Below are 18,057 nucleotides of genomic sequence, written 5' to 3' on the forward strand. Positions count from 1 at the left end.
ATTTATTTACTGCTTTAAGCAAATAACTTGAAGTGCTTTGTAATGCTGTGTTTCACATTTCATGGTTTTATGAAAGTTGTTACAGTATATACTGTATAAGTGATTTGGACAGTTTCAGACAAATTTTCTGTTGAACTGCAGCACTCACAAATTAATCTTCTGAACTGTAATGCTCAGCATGAGAAGTTATCTATCACGTATTTTGCTTTCTCAGCAATAGAGCTTCAGGTGAGATTTGCCCTTTGCAGAGCTATTCTAAAGTAGACTTCATTATAATCTTAACTTTCAAAAGGAAACCAACCTATCATATTCTGATTTGTCTATTAATCACTTGTACTTAGGTCACTCCAAAAGTAATACCCCCTTTTACTTCCATGGAAACTACAACAGCTACAAAGAACACAATATAAACACTATTTGATAGAGCAAATTCTCAGCTACAAAACACTACTTTTCAGCACAGTTAATATCATTTGCAATGCATTTTTGCCAGTCATGAACAAGAGCCTGCATGCTGCGCTTGTAAAAATCAGCATGGTCATACAGAACGTGCTTATTTTTGCTGTTCTTTTTTAAGAAAAAAAAAGCAGGTGCTTATTAGCTCAGGCACAAAACAAGCAAAAACAATGAAAAGAAAAGCTAAATGCTAAAAACAGAGAGGGTGCAAGGACACTTTCATGTGGCTGAGAGTGAGCCTGACCAGGTACAAAAGGAATGCACAGCCTCAGCCTGAACACAGTGCTGGCAGGATGCAGGGAGTGAAGGAGCACTCCAAAGGAAGGGAGAGAGAATTTGGGAACATGAATCTCCTTCACTCTGCAAAAATATGCTGGAGTTTAGCTGAACATTTTAGCTCTGATTCTGCAGCAGGTGTGCTGAACACAGTTTCAAGTTGGGAAAAAAGAACAAAAGTGCCCTCCCAAGATTTGTCCTTATATCACAGAAAAATGCAGCCTCTACACTGAAAGACATGCTCATCTTACAATAAAAACAATCTGACAGCTCAGGCATGTCTCAGAACAGGAGTAATTAGTACACAGAAACAGAAATACAGAGGAATTGATAACAGGAGAAAAAACTCTATCAGAGAGTACTACAGAGTAAAACCCTAGTTACAACGAGTGAAGAAACACTCATGACATGTCAAACATGAGACAAGAAACACATACATGCTGCTGTACCAAGTAAAGAAGATTAAAGGTAATCAAAGCTTCCAATTTAGAATAAGCAACACAATGCTCCTGGGACTTCCTAACAGCACTCCAATCTTAATTCTAAAATGCAATCATTTGTAGAGATAATATCCTTAAAGGGCATGCAAAGAACGCAGGTAAATTTAGGTGATGAGAAGTAAACAAAAACACAAAATCAAACAAGAACTGATAAAAACGAACTTTATAAAGGATATGCCTGCACAGAAGTGATGAGGTCTACTGTAAAGACTAGTCAAGTACATTTAAAGAGCCTGAATGCTGATATGTCAGCCTTGGGTAGCAGACCCAGCCAGATGCACACTAACCCAGATACTTTGGCCAATGCTGGCATCCATTCAGAGCAAGGAAAGGACCATCAACAAGATTTCTGCACTGGGATATCAAGTATGTGCGAACGATCTCACAGCATAGTATCTCAACAGAAATTCTCTTTCACTGAGCTCAGAGTAAGAAAACACTCCTTCCTGTCTAATGCTTTCCTGGGTACTGCCTGTACTCATTCTTATAATTTAGCATTCAGCAAAATTAGTAAGGTCAATAAAAATAATTTAAACCATGAATTTTCATTCTACTTCATCAAAAAGTAGTCAAACTTTGTTTTGACTACTTTAAGTACTTTAAAATCTACTTAAAATGTTATCACTCATCTTCCTAGTTCCACTTAGTTATGATCTGCAGTCAGTTCTGCTATTCCTGCTACAGGGGTGACAATGGAAAATCACAGATAACAGAGTGCACACGAGGGAGTGTGCTGCAGGCACACCCAGACACCCAATCTGCGCCACAAGTTAGTCATCTCTGTGCAGCCTTGACTCAGAGTTTCAGACCACTATTATCACCACCGCATCATTACCTGAGCATGTGCTCACTGCGTACCACATCTAAAGAAGTAAGACTGCCCACTCTGTTTTGCCCTTCCTATTCTTATAGGAAGGGTAACTACCAAACACAGCAATTTTCAGTTCATAAGACTAGAAGGGGTCAAAGTAGGTATGCAGTAGAACTGCAAATATATTTCAGGCTTGACGAATAGAGAATTTAAATCAAAACTGTTCAAATGGAAGTTATCATATGATTTCTCCACTTTGAAGCTCACTAATATTTTAAATAAGTTAGCACTCAATTTTCAGCCAGCAATTTTCAGTGTAAGATGGATACTTCAAACTCCTTTTCACTTAAATAGCTGCTACGTAAAAAAAAAAAAAAGCCAGAAGTCATGTTTTTTGATGACTAACTCCAGATCAGTTCGATTTATTTTGATATACACACACAAATGAAAGCATGAAAGTAGAAAGATAAGCTTTAGGGGAAGCTGCAGCTAAGGCAAGTGTCCTACTGCAAAGGTTCTGAGATTCTAACAGCACTGAGACAAAGAACTGATCTGGCTCACATGAAGGAACAATCATAGGGAGAGGAAAAAAAAGTAATAAAATTGCTTTTAAAAGAACCATAAACTACCCAATCTAGACTCTAAGAGAAAAAAAATTAAAAAATATATGCAACACTTTTTTTCCATTTATAGTGAATTCTTAACATACATTTTGGATGCAAAGTATGGCAATAATTAGTCTTCTCTGGAGATGTCCAAGACCCACCTGGACACCTACCTGTGCAACCTGGTCTAGGGAGCTGCTTTGGCAGGGGGTTGGACTCGATCTCTACAGGTCCCTTCCAATCCCTACAATTCTGTGATCCTATGACTCTATGTGATGATTTTAAAAGTACTTCAAGTATACAGTTTCTACACTATTTGGAAAAAATCTGTTGCACTTCCTGGTCTAATCCAACTTGGTGACAGTGCCCTTTTTCCATGTAAGCCTTTTCCCATGTAAGCCATGTTAGAGCCTTTTCAAAACATCTGAGTGCCTTGCACACAAGCCAGTGCTGTTTTTTTTCCCCAGTAAATTCTCAAACAGCAACCAATAGCACGGGTCAGAGCACACAGCAGATGAAATAGCTCAGAAAACATGAGAATGGCAAAACACTGAGGGCATTCAGCCAGCAAAACACCATGGATCTGCACTTCTGCATTTAAACTAGCATAAATTGCAAGATGTCATTCTGTAACAACCAACTGATACTGAAACCTCAAATAAGGTTTCAAGAAACATGGTGCAACATATGTAATTCTACCTGTGACCATAGATGACAAGGACAGATTATTCAAAGGGCACAGAGCTTGCACACCTTATTCTGAAAACTCCCTTCCATTGCCACATTCACATCTGCAAAACAAACTCCAAAAGCTATTTTAGAGGATGCAGCCTACCCTAAACAATAGTTAGACAAGAGGAGGGATTACACTGATGCCTATCTAGGTTCAGCACTCATCTTCTACGCCCTGCTGAGCATTTCAAAACAGAACTGGCACGAATTAACATCCAGCTTTTACCATGGAGAAATCAGACATTCGTTTCCTTCAACAGAGTACTTCTGGCAGCAAGGGGGAAATCAAGACATAGAGCTGGCAGGAACACCTACTGAACTTACTAAAAACTGACAACTCTGATCCATTGAAGGAGAGCTTAAGAGAATGCTTGAATGCATTTTCAAAGACACTTTCATAATCTTACTGATGGACGTATGTTTACTACATAATCAATTTCTGCAGACTGAGTAACGACAGACATTTACTATAATAAACTGTAAATAAAACAACTGTTGAAATGCTAGTTATACACTGAAAACCAGCTAATTCCATGTCATATTCCTAAGCGTTATAAACACCTCAATAAAAACACAAAGGACTTGGATGCTCTTCGAAAGCATAGTGCACAGTAAGCTCTGTCCAGTCTTCAATGATCTGTTTACAACAAGTTTTTCTTTTCGGTTTTCAACTTGGATCTCAACCAGAACACACATGAAGATTGCAGCATCTCCCCACAGAAATACCAGTTTCTCATACACATTTTCAGCAGGGAGCTAGAAAGGTTATAGGATTTTTTGTCATTGGATCTCCCACCTCCCCCAAAACATACTTTGAGGAGTTTCATAGCACTGCAGGGCATCCAATTCCACACCTTTCATTAGCCTTCCATCCCTAATCCCCAAGTAGTCTTTCCCTGTATTCTGACATGACAGCAGCTAATCCACTCAAGAAGGCACCTTTTGCACTTCCTAATGTGTCAGTTTCTACACCCACACCAAAGCAGCATATTTCTCAAGGGCACTCCAAGCAAGAACACAGGCACAGAAGCAACAAAGCTTGCTTACACCAGAAGAAGAATGAGAACTATTCCAATTTCTCCTTAAACATAATGGGCTCTACAGAAAATGCCAGACCATTTCCTAGACCATGTATTCCAGAATAGCATAGCCACTGTGGTCACAGTAACGAGCTGTGAAATGGCAAAACCTGAGAAGCAGCTGCACAGTACAACTCTGACAAAGCCTTCAGAAGCAACTTCCAACACCAAAACAGCGTAGTAGTGCGCAGGAGACAGCAGATGCTCTCTGCTCTTACTTTGCAGTTAAGTAGTGGGGTAATCAAACACAGCTACTGCTTGCTGAGCATTCAGAGGACACACGAGCAATATATTAAGCTCTTCAGCTGCATATGTCAAAAACTGGAACATTACTATCCCAGTACAACCGGTTTTTGTTTCAGCCTGACTTCATTACACGAAACTCTGAAAACAAATGCCTTATCTAAAGGAAATTCAGAAACATCTCAAAATAGGGAAGGACAACATGGTATGACTGAGGAAAAAAAAATCAAAATGTAAAGGATTTACATCATTTGGGAAGGTGGCACTACTGAGCCAACACAAGTCTAGAGTTCTGCAAACTTGTATCACACTGTATTTATAAATGATTCACATCAACAGATACCAACTCTGAGGGCCACAAATAGCTTTGTCAGTAGAAAACTTCCACCAGTTGCAAAAGAATGCTCCACTGAATTACCTTTAGCAGAAGTTCACCTACTGTAATTCATAAGCTGAGGCCTGTTTTTCAAATTAAAATCATATTTTGCAGATAAACTTGGCCTTCCATCTTCACATCCAATCCCTTAATGCTCAGTTCTGAAGGAATTCAATTCATGGAAGACTCTCAGCTACTCTGAACACAATTCAATTTTGATCTGTCAGACAAAGCATAGAAACCATGTGGAAAATACAGGTACTGTAGTTTCTTATCTTAGATCCACTGTTCCTCGTCAACACACGAGATATATAAAACAGAAACAACACTGCCACATATTTGCATTTAATACTACAAGAACTTATCCAAGGGAACAAGAGACAGGTACAGAATATTGAAGCCTCACACTAGCAGAGAAGTTAATCTCACTGAAGGCCTCTGAATGCTACTTATTTTGGATCAATGTTTACGTACAAAAATATACTGTGAAACAAACTGAGAAGTTATGAAGTCAATAGAAAGGATATCTTTTTTTTTCCTTTTTATTCGCAAATCTAAAATGTTCTCTAGAATTAATTTTGAAGAAAAAGTATCTAAATGCCAATAGTTTCAGTAAGGTACTTGCAAAACAAAGGGTATTATTTAGACAACAGCAAACTACACTTTCTGATAAAGTTCCCAATTTATTTAACATATCAAATGATGTCTTCATAAACACACCTGTGGATAAGCACACCATTCCAGCCCAGCAGCTGCTCTGATTCACATTTACAAAATGCTTTGAGTTCTTGGAATATACATAAACTGCAAAAAGAAGATGCAGTGATGCCACAAACCTCAGTGTAAGCCAGCACTAGCTTCCCAGCTACGTTGCTACTGAACATGAACAGAGACCACAAGCATCTATCCTGTGCGAGTGAACAATAACGATGAAGCTAAAGATACAACAGAGGCTTAACTGTGAAGTTTACTATACACTTAACGCAAGCACACAGAAATGTTTCAGACACCTTTCCACTGCTGAGCTGATGTGACTCTAAAAAAGGTCCAGTACAGTAAACCACAAAATATATTCATGGTTTAATCTGCCAAAAAAGAGTAGCTGAGGTATACCTTCTTCATTCTGAACTGCAACACTCAGAACAAAAGTTACTACAGGGTGATATTTAGCAGGCACCTACATGTTTAAGGACGTCTGTTAAGAACGTGACACAATGTCAAATTAAAAGTTGAAGCTAATGACTAAGGAATTTATTAGTACAGGATATGGTTACAATTTTCATTAAAGTTTGAGGGTTACCTCCTTAAGAAAAATTATAACAGTTGATTTTCAATCTAAAAATCAAACCAGAACTGCAGAGGTTAATTAACACTAATCAAGCACAACAGCTTCAGAAAAGCATCCATTCACTTTTCTGCAAAGAATGCAAAATGAAATAAACAAACACCCTCCTGTGCTTTTGGAAATAGTTATCTACCTCCTGCTCTCCAACAGCACAGATATCTTGAGCTTCTATCATTAACTTGTGACCCCCATCAGCAACATATTTTTCTGATTTTCAACTTGCTCGTTAACATGCTGAGCTCCTCCCTCAGCTCCCAGTCATTACCCACCATATGACACAGAAGGACCACAAAGATGCTGCACATGAAGCTCAAGCTCTGATGATCAACTTCATATCAATGTAAAGTCATATGCTAACTGAACAAGCTTACGAGTCTTTTCAACTCTGTTGTAAAAAGAGACACAGCACTACTAGGCAGCAGCACAACTGCTCCAGTTAATGTGGTGCTTCAGGTCTCAAGTTCACTTGCTACTGAGTCCTGTGGTACAAATGGATGCTCAGTAGGGGCCTTTTCTTTGTCTGCTGCGCTTACTGAACACATACAATCCTCTGTCCACAACCAACGCTTTCACATTTCCATAGAGCCCTTGTCACACTCTGCATTTGTTAATATATGTCCTCACAGACTACAAGGAATTACGCAATTAAGCAACAGAATCTGCTGCAGCAGCTGGCATTTCACTACAGTAGGCAGCAATTGCTTCCATTAATAGATTCAAACCAGGCCAACTAAGCAAAGATACCATATGACTTTTCGACCACTAAGCTCAGCTCTCCCATGCAGCAGCAGCACAGACGAGGTGGTCACCCCCACTGCTACTCAGTTTGCACCCAGCCTCAGAGGGATAAAGGACTTCAAATCTGCTAATGTCTCAAACATACCAGCAACTAGTACTTTTGTCAGTCTAAAGATTTAGCTGTAATCTCATTACTAGAAATACCACCACAATGACTCCCCGAATACCAGATGACCGCCTGTGCATGCTGCACTGCAGACCTGAGACAAAGAAGGAATTCACTTCATCACCAAAAACATGCACAAAGATTGGCAGCCCATGGTCATGCAGCCCATAGGTCTGGGCTGAACAGAAGCTTCTGTGCACTGCATCTCTCTGGGCTAAAGTTTCACAGAACAGTCTTTTTTCAGCACCTACTTAAGGTATTTTAGATCACTACAATACAAGTCTCAATTAACACTGGCAGCTATTACAATCTAGAAATTTGAAACTTTCCCACACACGTATTTAGTAAGCCTACTAGATACACAGAGCAAAAGTAATCTTATTTTCAAAAAGAAAACTCTATAACCAAGGGGACAAAGGAAGCAAAAGAAAAACCTCTCCTTTAGTACCAATCTCCCCAAAGAAAAGTACAAATACCACTCAACTTTAAAAGAGCTGCTCATTTTCTAAATTTATCATTCATTTCAATAAACAACATACTCAAGGCATACTGAATAGTAATCCAAATCTCAAAACACATCTCTGTCTACAATAATAGGTAAATGCACCCCTATCTTCCCCTTCTAAATACAGAAGCTAAGTGTGCCCTCTAATCTTTTTAAGAAATCTCTTCCCATTCTACCATGAGGAAATTTCTAACATAGAAAGAAAAAACACAGATGTATTCAAAGTACACCCTCATTTTACTGTTCTCTACTCAATTATACTTGAAAACAATACTCAGTAATCCAAAAGCAGAGAATGCCTACAAAGCAAAGACTGCCTAAGCATGGTATCATCAAGAATAGCTTTCCTTCCCTTCAAAGACATGATTCTTGTTCTGAAATACTGCCAGCTAAGTTTTACTATCTGCTTGCCCATAGTCCCAGAAGCCTGCAATGGCAGTTTCCTCTGGCAATGCCATTTAAAGACCAGAGCACAAGGTCCTGCCTAACAGTTGCCTGGATTTTGTGAACTCCGTAAAATAATAGGTATTCCATTTAAGCATGGCTCAAACTATGTTAGAAAGAACCAAAAAGCACATCACAAACTCATAATTGAAAATACATGGAATTTAACACATGGAAATCTGGGACAGAAGTGTTAAAACAGTGATTTTATGGAACTGCATCTGATCCAGCTGAAGCATAAAAGAATGAAGGCAATTAAAAAAAATAGTTCTGAAATGCCCTCTTCCAGTCATATGTTTTATAACAAACACACCTCTTCCACGAAGATTCAGAGCTAACACCTCACATCCTGAACACTGATGCCTACCAGGAAGCTAACAGAAGAGGTCAAAGTCAGATTGCTTTTACAATTTCCTGTAGACAAAGATAAAAGTTGCTGCCTGCTGTTATTTTATCGTTTACTCCAGGTGAAAATCCATAGTATACGCATCAAAGTCATAATCAAAGTCACTCCTTCAGATGTGGAAATTATTAGCAGTTGTCCTATCTCAGCCTCCATTTGCCCCCCCTACAACAGTACTATTCACTCATTTTTCAAGCTATTTAAAGCAATACATACACACACAAGAAGAAAGCACAACAATGATCACATGAAGGACTACCTACTGAAAACAAGACCATCCCAAAACCTGTTTTCTCAGAGGTAGAGAGGTGCCCAAAACTGTTTTCAAGAAGCAAGAGCTTTAGGACAAGCTACCTAGGGATTCAGATTTTCAACTCTGAAGTCTCATGACTGACAAAACCTAGACAGACCCCATGCATACACCTGTTCCTAGATATCTGTTCTATTTAAGAGTTAAGCTTGATAAAACAAAGAAAAAAAAAACACACAAAACAAATTCTGCAAATCTAAGTAATTTAAAGGTACAAGAAGAGTTTTACTTAAGTAGAATTTGGCCTTGTTGCTATTTGTCTGTTATCACATTGATGATGGGACACAGAGCAAGCAAGTTCTAAAATAGAAAACAATTATACCAGACAAGGAAGACGCCATCTGAGGAAAGTGATAACATTAAGCTCACTTGCAAAACCTGATTTCTTTCTCATTTTCTGACTCAAGATACTTAATAAAGCAAAGTTTGCAGAAGGGCACTGTGCATTAACGAAATAAACTGCCCAACAGATGTTTCCTGGGTTGTTTTTTTGCTTTTTTTGTTTTTTGCTTAGTTAAAACTACAGTAGAAACAATATTTCAACTGTTCTACAGCCTCTATTTATTTCTGTCAAGGCAAATATTTTGTTTACAAACAAAATACAGTATGCCATGAAGTGTTGTCAGGGAATCAAACTTTGCAGACTCAGTATGTTACAAAGTGTAGATGAAAGGTAAGGTTGGAGGAAGGCAAAACAAAAAACAAAAAACAAGCAAAAGCAGAGGTGGCAACAGTAAAACCTAACTTGTCCTACTATGAAACAATACTAAAACATTTTGACAGTACTAAAAAGAAAAATATTGTCTCTAACATAAAGGGAAACCTTAGTAACCCAGACTGAGGTTTAGTACTTCCACTGTAAAAAATAAAAATCCTTGAGATATTTTGCAAGGCTGTCTGCAACTCCACACTGTAATTTATTCCATAGTTATATTTGAATAAGGTACACCTTATATTGCCAACCGAACACAAACATTTATAGCATGACAGAAACATAACCAACCTGGGGGAGAAAATGGATGGAAGATTGAAGAGGTAACGCAACAGAAATACCTTTAAGACAGACATAAAGGAAACTACTGCTATTCATGATAGTAAAACGAGGTTTAAAGGCACAAATCTTTGCTAGCAACAGAGAATACACCAGAAACCTGCTAATGTAAACTGTTTCTGAACTCCGTCTGCTATTCCTACAGTCAGATTTCTTCTGTTTCAGGCTCTGATTGTTAGGTTTTACTATCAGAATGCTTTTTCTTCTTTGTTAGTTTAGTTAGCTATTCATCTGTACAGAATGAAAGGCCTGCTGCTTATAAAAAGGGACAAAACATTTAGTAACAGTTACTATGTTGTAGCTGTGTTTGTTAAGGTTTGTTAGTGCCATATACTATCTAGTTGTTAGGAAAAGGAGTCAGAATCCTGACGGATGGTTCTAAGTTACCGCTTTACAACTAACACAATAGTGGAAGCTGGACAGATGACAGCAGTCGAGGTTTTCAGGCTTTTTTCACCACATGAATCATAATTTTCCCACCTAAAATTCTACAGAAGTATCCCTAATAAGAAATAGATATTAACTAACAGCATGCATTTGAATTTGGATTTAATTCAAGAACTCCTTCCAGAATAGGCAGAACTACTTAAATTCGATATTCATAACCTTAGATATTCTTCCAAAAGCAAGTTACTATAATCATGAAAGTGCTACATATTTTACTTCAGAAAGTTCTGTCAATACATTTAAAGTTAGAACTGTGTAAACAAAGAACAAAGCAAACAAAGAGCAGGGTCCTGATTCTCCCCCCCTTTGCCCCTGCAAACTATCCTCCTTTTCAGCTTCAACTCGACTAAGAAAAGCAGCTCTGGAAACCAAATTTTCTTTAGAAGACCACTTTTTCTAATTCCAAAGCACAGTACAAGCTTGCACTTTAATTCCTCAAAGGAAAAAAAATCCATATAAAAAGATAAAATGTAAAAAGTTAACGCCAAACAGAACATTAAAATCATGCAATTTAGCACAAACGACCAGATAATCACTCAAACAAGAGAAATAATTTTTGGAATGACACAGTTACTCTGAGAGAAATAAATACCGTTGAGCTATGTAAAAACAAGCTACACCAAGAAAACCAAAAATCTATTTGACATCTCTAACCCTGCCAAGGCACCTATCCAAGTACAAGCAGCAACTACTCAGCAATTCAGTGCCTGTCTATATAGACACTTTATTTGGGTACACATGGAAGAAGAATGAGATTCTTTCTTCATCATGAGAATTAAACTCCTTATCTTGCAGGGAAAAAACAGGAATGGTTTAATATAATGATCTTCATGAGGCACTAGAGCCTACCCACAATACCTGCCATTTAGAAGGCACCCAAACCATATTTTTGTGTCAGTGAGTTACTTCTGAGCACTGCCATTTCGAATCCTCTCACGTCAGAGGGTTGCTCCCTTCCAACACACAAGTTAAACATTTAGCAGCTGGCCAACTCCCAGTTTTGCAGAGGGCTGTGAACAAGGCTGCCATCACCTGCTAGCATGCCTATTGATAATAAGGTGGCATGCAAGTGTCACAACGAATCCATAACATCTTGACACAAACAGAAGCCAATTCAGATCAGGTAAAAAGAACTTACATTTATTACAGGCATTCGCAGAATCATAGAATGGTTTGTGCTGGAAAAGGACCTTAAAGATCATCTACTTCCAGCCCCCAGCTTTAGGCAGGGAGCTTCTCTCTAAACCAGGTTCCTCAAAGCCCCATCCAGCTTGGCCTTGGATGCTTCCAGAGAGGGGGCCATCACAACCTTGCTGGGCAACCTGTTTCCATGCCTCACCACCCTCATAATATAGATCTTCTTCTTAACATCTAGTCCAAACCTACCCTCTTCCGGTTTAAAACTACTTCCCCTTGTCCTGTCACCACAAAAAATCCCTCCCTAGCTTTCTTATAGGTCCCCTTCAGGTACTGGAAAGTTCCTATAAGGTTCCCTGGGAGCATTCTATTCTCCCACCAAGATAAAAACAAGACATGCAGAAGCTTTCGAAAAACTCAATGAATACCTGGAGCCAGCAGGCACAACAAGCAAAATTCACATGTAACTGCCTCTACATTAAACCACCTGGTTCTTAGGCTCTTTAGATTATAAAAATAATGATTTTTAAGCTTAGATTCTGTCACTGCTTTAAATATATATATATATATATATATGTATGTCTTGCTTTATATCTATAAGAATAGTATTAACTCTTCCAAGTGAGTTTGACGGTTCAATAAACAATAAAAAAAACATACTTTCCAAAACAGTCATAAGAAAACCAAAATCTCCATTTTACAGAAGGGATGCTACACAGAGGTAGGGCGAACTGCATATCACACGAGGATCTTCAGAAGGTGGCTAGAAACAAGCACAGCTCTTTCAAGATCCAGGCCAACACATTAACTGTAACAATGATTCTGAAAACTACTCAAGTTAGATTTCAGTTGAACTGGTACAATCACAGCTACATTCCTGCACTCAGATTCACGGGAGAGGGCTTTCACATCTTGGGTGACAACGAACTAGGAGGTCCAGACTTTTTCTGCTGGAAAACTGTTGAAGCACTGCCTTTGAAATATATATTTCAAAGTCAGTGCTTATGTATATATATATATAAATTAGCGTGAGGATATTGCTACTACAAACTAAAATATACTCTTAATGAAAGCTTGAACAGTAAGGATTTGTTCAGATGAAGACCTCTATAACCATGAAAACGAATCCACGCACAAATATTTAACAGTTCAACAAAGTCGGCTTGTCAACAGGTAACCGCAGAGATAAGCACACGGCACCACCACTCCGCCGCAGCTCCCTCAAAGGAAAGAAATCTTTTCCCGTTCTGATCTATTTTTACAGTCTGGTGCATCGGTATTTTGGATTACTTCCAAGGGTGTTCTTCGCTGGGGCATCACAACTACACGCCGGATTTATTTTCGCGTGTTCTCACGAGCTGCTCCCCAGCCCGCCTCCTCCCGGAGCGCCTCCCCGCGGGGCAGCGCTCGCACCCCCCGCAGCAGCGCCCCCTAGCGGGCAGCCCGCTGCCCAGCGCAGCCCGGGGCCGTGCCTGCTGCCCCCGCCTCCCCCGGCGCGGCTGTTACCTTTCTCCCTGCTTGCTGTTGGAAGGCGGCGGGTGCAGCACGGTCTGGTTGCCCTCCATCTCCACCACGCACTTGGTGTTCAGCTCCAGCTCTGCAAGGAGAGGCGGCACAGGGCTGCAGCCGGCGCGCGGGCAACCCTTCTCCCCGCACCCCCTCGGGCCCCCCGCTTACCTCTCCTGTTCATGGGCCGGACCCTGACGGCCACCTTCACCTTGGTGTCCGACATCTTTCCCCCGCTCCGCGCAGGGCGGCCCCGCTCAGCGGCACCGCGCAGCGACAACGTCCATGCCGGGCCGGGGCGAGGCAGGGGCCGGCGGGGAGGAGGGGAAGGAGGAGGAGAGGGAGGCGGAGGGCGGGCGGCGGCGCAGCCCCAGTCGCCTCCCCGCTCAGCCGGCTCTGGCGCTGCCTGCCGACGGCATCGTTTGCATCACCGCTGCCGCCGCCCCGCCAATCCCAGCCACCATCTTCCGCCGCAGCCGGGAGGCGCCGAGCGGCATCGGAAAAACCCGAGCGCCTTCGGCCGACACCAAGCGAGGATGCGCGAACCGCGAAAGAACGGGAGGGACGGCGCGTGCGCAACGAGGGGTAGAGAAAGCCGGGCGCTGCGCCCTGCCCTCACGCTGCCCTCCCGGCACGTGACGCTGGGAGCTGAGGCCGTCCCCCCGTCTCCCTCCCCCTTGGCAGCGGGATGTCTTTTTTTTTTTCCCTTTGTGAGGATGAGGTGCGGTGGTCTGTGCCGTCCCCCACCCGGGACCTTCCCGAGAGTCACTGCTGCGCTTGGTGAAGACCCCTTGGGCGTCCCGCCGTACAGCACGTTGTGTGGAATTTAGGAACGATCACGAAGAGCGATGCAACTGCTGGTGGATTTTAGCGAGTGCCTGCCCAAATACGGCAGGGAAGACTCGTGTCTGCTCGCAAAGCTGTCTGCTTACATCAGGGAAAAGCATTATAAGCAGTAATGCCTGTTACCAGCGCTCCAACGATGGCTTCACTTTCAATGGATAAGCCAGGAAAGCTGTTCAGATAAACTGCAGCAGCCTTCTGATCTCAGGAGAGCTTTTATTTTATTATTTTTTTAAGAGTCTTGTTAAAACCTTGTTTTCTTGCCAGAAGTGTTTCCTTAGCTTCAGCAAAATATTTTCCAGTGTTTCAATCTCGTTTTCTAATGCAACTAAGTGGCAGGGATCCAAATTGCAAAATCAGTGATATCTGCATCATTTTGCTTACTGAAGACAGGCTAAAATCCAACCAGGATTAGTCTGCCTTTGAGGCTAAACCACCGCAAGGAAATTGGCTAAACAAAACACAATAGATAGCTGCACTAAGAAACAGCAGCCTTTTGGAAAAGAGATAAAAGTGGTGCTGCTGCAAAGGCACACCACACCAGCCAGATGAGCCTTGTAAAGCAGCTCAGAAATGCTGTGAGCAGACAAGCATGAATGTCGGTCCTGTTGCCCCTGAATGGCCACTGGTCGCAGGAATGCTGAAAGGAAATATGAGACGTTCACTCAGCATGGTAAGTGTGACTTTACCAAATAGAGCCAGGTATCTGGAGAACATCACTAGCAGAAGCAGGCATGCATGGATTTCTTGCCTGTGGAAGTAGACATCAAGAATTAAGTTTGTTATGAAATGCATCGTGAATGTGTAGTTCCAACTGAGAAAGGTGTTGAAATGAGGCATCCTGTTTATAGCTGTATACTATAAGAACCCAGAAGAAGGCAAGCACTGGCTTAAGATGAAGCATTATGTCTGGAATGGCTCTGCAGAAACTGAGTTCTGTGAAACTCAGATGTTACTGGGAAGGAGACAGCGTCCAACAGATTTGAGGGAGAATAATTCCTTCTATCTCTATTTTCCACTTCTTGGTGGAAAATTACATCATTGAAAGATTAAATAAAAAACAATATTAGCAAAGGGAAACTGAAGGGTGTCTTTATAAGTCTACCTAAGATTTTGGCTGTGGGGAGAGTATTGGGAAGTAATAGTCACTATTATCTGGAATAGGTTTGTGAATGATATTCAACTGTGTGCATGTATAGAAAGCCAGACATGCAAAAAAGTTTGAAAAGGAAGCTGCAATCTAATTTGTTGTAACGGACTGTAGCTGTTCTCTTCCATTTGTAACTCTACCTGACAACATCTATTGGGCAGCACACATGCAGCAGAATATATTTCGTCTGGTTTCCACCAAGTCTTTGGCATTGCAGCATGATAGGAAGAGAGTTGTGTTATATGGGCCCCATAAGATCATTAGGTGTCCCAGAGTACACTCTGTACTTGTACAGAAATATCCTCTTAATGTGCCAGACAGAATCATCAAGCCTGAAAAAAATGATTAGTTTCTGAAGGACTGGGATGTTAGAATTGGTTTGTATATATATAACTCATAGTGTTGGAAAGCAGATTTTTAAGATCCAATAGAAGGGAGAAGCAATAATGTACCTGATATAAGAGCCAGGAGTGTATGTGCCAAGTTAGCAAGTAGGGAAGTATTAGTTCTGTGGTCAAAAGTCTCAGTGGAAAGGAGTTCATCACTACCATCTCACAAGAAAAGAACAGCAAAAAGCTCAATGAAATCCCAAAGAACTGAAGCTCTACCAAAGTCATACAGCTCTGCCACCATCCAGAATTGAACAAGAAACCAAATAACCCAGGATGTATTTGCAGATGTGCCAACAATTATTCTAGTACAACCACGATGATCGCAGTTAGTTTTTGGGTATAAAACTAAAAAATATTATCTGATGATGTGATTATGTTTTCTGTGAAAGGACCTAATTGTGTAGTCTTTAATCTTACGAGGACTTCAAGGTATTTAAAATTCATTGATCACAAAACAGATTCTATTCTGCAAGATGCTCCAGGCTGTACTTACATCTAAGATACAGATCAGTATGTGACATCACATTTTGAAATGTTATTAGCATTTAAATAAAAAGTGAAGGTAATATTGGTGATGCTTTATTGTTGAGTGTCATGCTCACCAACACAAGACCATCTTAGTTTTCCTAAGTTTGTTTTTAAATCAAGGTGCCTCAAGATTTGCATGCATAGACACCTCTGTGGTGGAGGTAGCTATCTACAGTGTGGGTGTTATGATTGAAACAGATACTGGGAGATAAAAAGTTTTCTAAGTGCTGAGCTTTGGGATAATGAAGAAGGTAAGTGTGAGTAGCTGGCTACATTTGTAGCTCCAGATTCTCTCCTTGCTCAGATAAGGGGATGCTGAAGATTGGAGCTTTAAATCTGCAATGCCATGGAAAAACAACTCATTCAATTGGACATACAGACATTTATTTGTATGCATCTTGTGTGCTCTTCAGTGAAAAACACAGCTACAAAAATTTTATAAGCAAGCATACTGATAGCAAGAACATTCCTTTTTCCCTAGGTTTTACCAGACTAGTGGCCTTCTATGATGGTGTAACTGAGTCATTGGGCAAGGAAAGAGCCACTGATGTCACCTGTCGGACTTCAGTAAGGCCTTTGACACTGTCCCACATAACATCCTTCTCTCTAAATTGGATAGGGATTTGATAGGTGGACTGTTCGATGGACAAAGAACTGGTTGCAAGTTCATATCCAGACAGTAGCAGTCAATGGAAAGTAGTGACAAGAGGTGTCCATCAGGGGTCTGTACTGAGTATAATTCTCTTTAATATAGACTCACAGAATCTTTTGAGTTGGAAGGGACTCTTAAAGGTCATCTAGTCCAACTCCCCTCCAATGAAAAGTGACATCTGCAGCTAGATCAGGTTGCTCAGAGCCTGGTCCAGCCTGAACTTAAACTCCTCCAATGACAGGGCATCCACCACATCTCTGGGCAACCTCTTCCACTGCCTCAACAGCTCTATTGTAATTACCTTCTTCCTTACATGCAATCTGAATCTCCCCTCCTTTAGTTTGAAAGCAATTTCCCTTATCCTGTCATATCAGACCCTTCTAAAGAATCTGTTCCCTACTTTCTTACAGCCCTGCTTTAGATATTGAAAGGCTCCTATCAGATCTCTCTAGAGACTTCTCCAGGCTGAACAGCCCCCAGCTCATTCAGCCAGTCCTTATAGAGGAGGTGTTCCATCCCTTGGATCATTTCTGTGGCCCTCCTCTGGACATTCTCTAACAGGCCCATATCTCTCCTGAACTGAAGACTCCATGTATGGATCATAGAATTACAGGGGCTGGAAGGGACCTCAAGAGATCATTGAGTCCAACCCCCCTGCCAAAGCAGGTTCCCTACACCAGGTCACATAGGTATGCATCCAGGTGGGTCTTGAATATCTCCAGAGAAGGAGATTCCACAACCCCTCTGGGCAGTAATCCAGATGGCATCTCAACAGTACAGAGTAGAAGGGCAGGATTACTTCCCTCAACCTGTTGGCCGTGCTTCCTTGGATGCAGCCCAGCATACGGTTGGCTTTCTAGGCTGTGAGGGCACATTGCTGGCACACGTCTGCCTTTGCATCCACTGTAGTCCCAAGTTCTTTTCAGCAGGGCTGTGATCTGTCCTTCCATCCCCCAGCTTGTATGACTCAGGTACAGACTCCTGGCAGGGGTATGTTCCTCAGTCAGCAGGGTTGTGTTGCAAAAAGACAAGGGGAAATGGCATCAAACTAAAAAAGGGAGGATATAGATCGGGTATATGGAAAAAGATTTTTTATTTCCTTTTTACAATAAAGGTGTGAAGCATTGGAACAGGTTGCCTAGAGAGGTGGTGGATGCTCTGCCTCGTCCCTGGATGCACTCAAGATCAGGCTGGACCAGGCTCTGAGCAGTCTGATCTAGCATTATAAATCCCTGTCCATTGCTGGGGAGTTGGACTAGATTACCTTTAAAGGTCCCTTCCAAATCAAACAATTCTATGATTCTATAACTGGGAAAAGTAGTCTCAAATGAAAGCTAAGAAAACATTTCCAAGGCTACGTGA

The 18,057-nt window shown here is 41.1% G+C and overlaps 1 protein-coding gene across 4 annotated transcripts in view; it reads right to left on the reverse strand.

Moving 5' to 3' along the window:
- The window catches only part of KIF13A (kinesin family member 13A), a 109,524-nt gene extending 95,930 nt beyond the window's left edge, over positions 1-13,594 (reverse strand). For 3 of the 4 annotated variants that reach the window (XM_065752436.1, XM_065752435.1, XM_065752433.1), the window contains exons 1-2: positions 13,302-13,593; positions 13,131-13,221 (exon numbers count right to left, since the gene is read on the reverse strand). In XM_065752436.1, the coding sequence (XP_065608508.1) occupies positions 13,131-13,221; positions 13,302-13,356 (146 nt within the window). In that variant the 5' untranslated portion in view covers positions 13,357-13,593. Of the gene's footprint in view, positions 1-13,130; positions 13,222-13,301 lie in introns of all 4 variants that reach the window. The other variant, XM_065752437.1, reaches the window with a different exon arrangement.
- Positions 13,595-18,057: the final 4,463 nt, after the last annotated feature.

This window comes from Cyrtonyx montezumae, unplaced genomic scaffold (assembly GCF_038088225.1).
Source record: "Cyrtonyx montezumae isolate F1298 unplaced genomic scaffold, pur_monq_1.0 scaffold_8, whole genome shotgun sequence".
NCBI lineage: Eukaryota > Metazoa > Chordata > Aves > Galliformes > Odontophoridae > Cyrtonyx > Cyrtonyx montezumae.